At 42.3% G+C, this 5,731-nt stretch overlaps 1 protein-coding gene across 1 annotated transcript in view; it reads right to left on the bottom strand.

Annotated features, from left to right (window-relative positions):
• Positions 1-5,731, bottom strand: part of LOC107747483 (laminin subunit alpha-1-like) — a gene marked incomplete at its 5' end in the record, with an annotated part of 32,125 nt that overhangs the window by 10,747 nt on the left and 15,647 nt on the right. The window contains 9 exons of the mRNA XM_016562012.1: positions 487-657; positions 1,498-1,649; positions 1,734-1,901; positions 3,094-3,208; positions 3,315-3,456; positions 3,544-3,688; positions 3,780-3,930; positions 4,963-5,087; positions 5,166-5,313. Coding sequence (XP_016417498.1) covers positions 487-657; positions 1,498-1,649; positions 1,734-1,901; positions 3,094-3,208; positions 3,315-3,456; positions 3,544-3,688; positions 3,780-3,930; positions 4,963-5,087; positions 5,166-5,313 — 1,317 coding nt within the window. The remainder of the gene's footprint in view (positions 1-486; positions 658-1,497; positions 1,650-1,733; positions 1,902-3,093; positions 3,209-3,314; positions 3,457-3,543; positions 3,689-3,779; positions 3,931-4,962; positions 5,088-5,165; positions 5,314-5,731) is intronic.

Genomic DNA, 5,731 nt, shown 5'->3' with positions numbered 1-5,731 from the left:
GAGTGAGTGAGTGAGTGAGTGTGTGTGTGTGTGTGTGTGAGAGTGAGTGAGTGTGACTGTGAGTGTGTGTGTGTGAGTGAGTGTGTGTGTGTGTGTGTGTGAGAGTGAGTGAGTGTGACTGTGAGTGTGTGTGTGTGAGTGAGTGTGTGTGTGTGTGTGTGTGAGAGTGAGTGAGTGTGACGAGTGAGTGAAGTGAGTGAGTGAGTGTGTGTGTGTGTGTGTGTGAGAGTGAGTGAGTGTGACTGTGAGTGGAGTGAGTGTAGTGAGTGTGTGTGTGTGTGTGGTGCGTTTAGTGAGTGTGTGTGTGTAGTGAGTGCCCGTGTGCATTGAGTGCGTGTGTGAGTGTGTGTGCGTGTGTAGTGAGTGCCCGTGTGTGAGTGTGTGTGCGCGTGTGAGTGTGTGCGTGTGAGTGTGTGTGTGTGTGTGTGTGAGTGTGTGAGAGTGTGAGTGTGTGTGAGGTTGTGTGTGTGTGTGTGTGTCACTCACATGCCGTCCACCGCTGTGTTCCTGATGCAGCCGTAGAAGGAGTCGCTGGATCCCGTCTCTCCCGGAGGAACGCCACCGATGAAGAGCCGCTCCAGAGCCAGAGCTTTATCTGCAGACGAGCCCAGCTTCACCGTCGCCTGGTTCTGCTCGTCCACAAACACTGCGATGGACCTGCAGGAAAAACATGGAGCTTTCTGTAGGAAACGCCACTAAAATATACTGAATACACTCAAACAATATTTATCATTTGAATTACATGTAAAAACAAACAAACTTATCGCGATGCATTATTTCTCAGTCATTTCTCTATTAAATAATCATGGCATAGTTTATTATTAACTATTTGAATCTATTTGATTTCATTTAAATAGTCACATTTTTTAAATGCATTTATTCAAATTGCTTAAAATCAGCATGAATTGTCAAAACCAGAGAAAAATAAATCCATAAAAAAATGTTTTTCACTCAATTTGTTTTGTTTTTTTGTTTATTTTATTTCAGTTTCCATGGCAACATTTCTCATTTTCATTTCGTTTAAATATATGTACTAAAATAACTAAAAACTGATATAAGAATTAATAAAAACTATTTACACATTTTAAAAAAAATTATAAAAATGACAAAAACCACAACAAAATTACTAAAAACTTTAATAGTTTATCAATGATTCTAAAATAACACTTGTGAAAATTGAAATTACTCCGTTAAAAAATATGGCAAGCTGTGAACAGGCGATATTCAATATTCAATGATATTGAAAACAAATTTAAACAAAATGGATTTAATATATAAAGCTGGTTATTGTGTATTTAAAACACATTGAGTTTATCTGCACTGTTACAGGAATCTGACCCGCTTCATTGATGTATGACTGACAGATATCATCACATTGAGTTTGTTAGTTGGTTTAAACAATGTAATCCAAATGCATGGAAGTTTTATATGCAATTCAAATACATTAATCTTACATTTAGGCCTGATTATTTAGTATGAATGTTGTGTGTAACAGACCTTTTGTTCCTCTGCAGTATGAGCGAATGCTCCTGTCCGTCACTGAAGGAGCCGTTCTGTGATTTGACGACTGCTCTGTGCATGGCCCCGCCCTCGGCCCCGCCCACATGAACCTCCAGCGATCCGGACACCAGCATCACGACCAGGAACGGCTGAGAGAAGAGCAGCAGAGGAAGCACATGAGCGATGGGACGTGTTCACAGACACAGCCATGATGCCATGAAGACTGAACCGACCTGCTGCGTGTGTCGGCGCGAGCGTCCCTCGCTGCTGCTGAATCCCGCCAGGATCACGCCGCGCTCTCGTCTGCTGGAGAAGCTGCTCATGATCTCCGTGTGAGGAGCCAAGAGGACGGCAGGCATCTGCAGAAAACCTCCGCCGAACACCGACACGCTGCGGATGGGCTGCAGACACACACCAGCACAGTAACCGTGAGCTACACATCCTCCAAATCATTCCTTCACTCATAATTAACAACTTTCAGGGAGATAATTATCACACGACTTCACATTTGTGTTTGTATTAAAAGATAAACAAATTCAAAAGAATATAATAATTAAGTGAAACCGGGCCTGAGTGCAGGTGGTTGCTAGGGAGTTGCTAGGATGCTTTCTGTGGTTCCTAGGCAGTTGCTATGTTGTTTTCAGTGGTTGCTAGACAGTTGCTATGGTGTCAATTGCTAGGGCATTGCTATGTGGTTGCCAGGGTATCCCTAGGCAGTTGCTACAGTGGTTGCTAGGTGTCACAGATGGTTGCTAGGACATTGCTGAGTGGTTGTTAGGATGCGCTGGGTGGTTGCTAGGGTGTCGCTAGGCAGTTTAAAATAATCTTTAGTAATAATATACAAATAAATATTAATATTATATGTTGTAACATAAAATTATTATAGCAATATGTTATATTGATACTATTTTAAGATTTAAGATATTATATATTTTAATATAACATTATTGCAATAATAGTATGTTATATTGATATTTTAAGATTTTAGAGTTTTTGATAAAGAAAATGAAAAGGGCTTAATTAAGGGACTTTAGATTAATCTTTAGTAATAATAAATAAAAAATAAATATTAATATATTATAAATATTACTATAATATTATTATAGTAATAATACTTTAAATTAATGTAACATTTTTGTTTAACTTACCATTTCAATGTCCTTTATTTTATATCATAATAATAGAAATGAATGTAAAAATAAAATACCGTAGAGAGTTTAAAATACATTTTAGTACCGTTAACAATAATTGTGGTTTAATGAGTGAAGCTAAATTATTCCATTAATTACAGCTGAAGACAAACTGACAAACAGACACAATAATTAATTAAATACACAAATGCAAAAAAAAAAAAAAAAGTTAAATTTTTATGATTTAATAAATTTTTAGTAAATGTTTTATTTTGATTGTTTTTATTTTAAAATGATTTATTTTCATTTTAGATTTTTTACCATTGAATCAATTTTTATTTTGTGTTTTAGTTTTATTTGTTTTTATTATATAAAATGATTTATTTATTCATTTTAATTGCACATAAATATGATTTAATTTGCTTTTCATCAAATCACGAACTCCCAGAACGTGATGCTGTACCTTGAGGACGCAGCCTTTCTTCACTCCATACGACTCTCTGAGCAGGTCGAAGTTTGTGCGAGCGATTTCTACATTCTTCACACAGCCGACGAAAGAGCGAGCCACAACCTGCCTCCTGCAACCGTGCACAAGGAAGTCGCATATAAGACAAAAATGACTCTTGAGTCTTTAGGAATTACTTTAAGGAAACTGTAGCATGTCTTCTGAGAGTTTGCTCTCACCTGATTGGTCGAGAGGCCGGTAATCCGCCGATGTAGATGGGGTCGAGGTCAGAGCGATTGAGGTCAGAGGACGAACCCGGTGACTCCGCCTCCATGACCTCTCGCTCTGAGGGTTTATCAGCAGCCATGACCGACAAATGACCTGCAGACACAACACACATCACTTCCTGTGAGCTTAAACCTCATAAGAAATCTCCCAGATGTAATGGATATGAGAGTAGAGCATCACCTCGGCGCTTGTTCCTCTGCAGGGCGATTCTGTACCAGGTGCCGGTGTTGTATGTTCTGTTGGAGGTCAAGGTCAGCACTCCGGAGCCCAGTTCAAAGGTCAGGTGAACCTTCCCTTCCACCAGCTCGATGGACAGGAAGTCCCTCTACAAACACCGATGAGAAGAGAGCTGAGTGAGACGCTGAGGAGCGCTTGAGAGGGAGATAAGGAGGTGAGAAGTGCTAGCGTGAACGTACGGTGCCGTTGGAGGCCAGATACAGCAGCAGGCCGTTAGGAGAGAGAGTCTTGAAGAACATGACCACGCTGGTGGACATGGAGCGCAGGGACTTCTCCAGCACAGAGAAACCGCTGCCGTCGAAGTGGAATGACGTGTCTTCAGTGCGTGGACTGATGGACATGAGACACACAGGAAGAGCGTCAGGGACTGTTTCCACCTGTATTTAATGCTCATCACATCATCAAAGACAGTGCAGGTGGTTGCTAGGATGCTTTCTGTGGTTCCTAGGCAGTTGCTATGGTGTTTTCAGTGGTTGCTAGGCAGTTGCTATGGTGTCAATTGCTAGGGCATTGCTATGTGGTTGCTAGGGTGTCCCTAGGCAGTTGCTACAGTGGTTGCTAGGTGTCACAGATGGTTTCTAGGGCATTGCTGAGTGGTTGCTAGGGTGTGTTGGGTGGTTGCTAGGCAGTTGTGGGACCTAGGCAGTTGTTATGACGTTTTCAGTGGTTGCTAGGTGTCACAGATGGTTGCTAGGGTGTTGCTGGGCTGTTGTGGGACCTAGGCAGTTATGGTGGTTTCAGTGATTTCTAGGTGTCAGAGATGGTTGCTAGGGCATTGCTGAATGGTTGTTAGGGTGCGCTGGGTGGTTGCTAGGGTGTCGCTAGGCTATTGTGTGACCTAGGCAGTTGTTATGGTGTTTTCAGTGGTTACCAGGGTGTTCTGGGTGGTTACTTGGCAGTTGCTAGGTGTCATGAATGGTTGCTCGGACATTGCTATGTATTTTCTAGGGTTTCGCTAGGATGTTGCTAGAGTGTTTTCAGTAGTTTCTAGACAGCTGTGAGGTGTCATAGTTGCTAGAACGTTGCTAGGGTGGTTTAGGTTGTTGTTATGGTGTCACTAGGAAGTTGTTAGAGTGTTTTCAGTGGTTGCTATACAGTTGCTATGGTGTTTTCAGTGGCTGCTACTGATACTAGTTGTCTTAGATGGTTGCTATGTGGTTGCTAAGCTGTTCTGTGTGGTTGCTAGGGTGTCGCTAGGCAGTTTCTAGAGTGTTTTCAGTGCTAGACAGTTGCTAGGGTGTTTTCAGTGTCTGCAAGGCAACACAGATGGTTGCTAGGTAGTTGCTATGGTATCTTTATGTTTCTATATGGTTGCTAGGCTGAACTGGATGGTTGCTAGGGTGGGTGAACGGTGTGTTTTACCTCATGAAGCAGCCGCCGCACCCTCCCTGTCTCTCAGCGTAGTTCCACAAGCCGATGTTGTTCTCGTTGAGCGAAGCTTCACCAATGCAGCCTCTGAAGTGGGTCATTCTCACCGCTGGGGGTTTCTGGGAAAAACACAACAGATGTAAACAGGGCCAAATGCAAGGGAACCCTCAGGAACACCAGACGGATGTGCATCTTACCTTCACCTGAGCGCCGAGGCCCCCGACGAACACCCAGGTGGATTTGTTGACGTCCATGACGGTGGAGGACCCAGACGCTGTGGTCTTCACTGCGGGCAGCGGCTCAGAGTCCGTCTGCTGGACAGTGAGGGTCCCGTGTCTCCCAAACCTAACATTACAGTACAGGAGATGTCAGAGCCTGTCGTTCAAAGGGAAGAACTGAAACGTCCCATCAGCACTGAGAGTCACGAACCGCGTCGCATTGATCCTGTGCCACTTGTCATTGTTGATCTGAACGCTGGGATACTCTAGTCTGGTGAGTCCAGAGCCAGTGTCCCACAGGAAGGACACCTTCCCATGATGCATTTCCAAAGCCATAAAATCCTCCTGATGTGGATATGAATATGCACTTTAAACATTGGAATATACATACAAATATACTGCACGCATGAAGACATTTTTCTCAGTTGCAATGACCGAAACTGAAATAAGTTGTTTACTAAAACCTAAACTAAAATTAAAATGAAAACTGAAAATATAAAAATAAAAGCTAATTCAAAATATTAATAAAAACTACAATAATACTA

This window comes from Sinocyclocheilus rhinocerous, unplaced genomic scaffold, assembly GCF_001515625.1.
Source record: "Sinocyclocheilus rhinocerous isolate Xijiao unplaced genomic scaffold, SAMN03320098_v1.1 scaffold6552, whole genome shotgun sequence".
Lineage (NCBI taxonomy): Eukaryota > Metazoa > Chordata > Actinopteri > Cypriniformes > Cyprinidae > Sinocyclocheilus > Sinocyclocheilus rhinocerous.
This window is presented reverse-complemented; position numbering and strand designations above follow the sequence as displayed.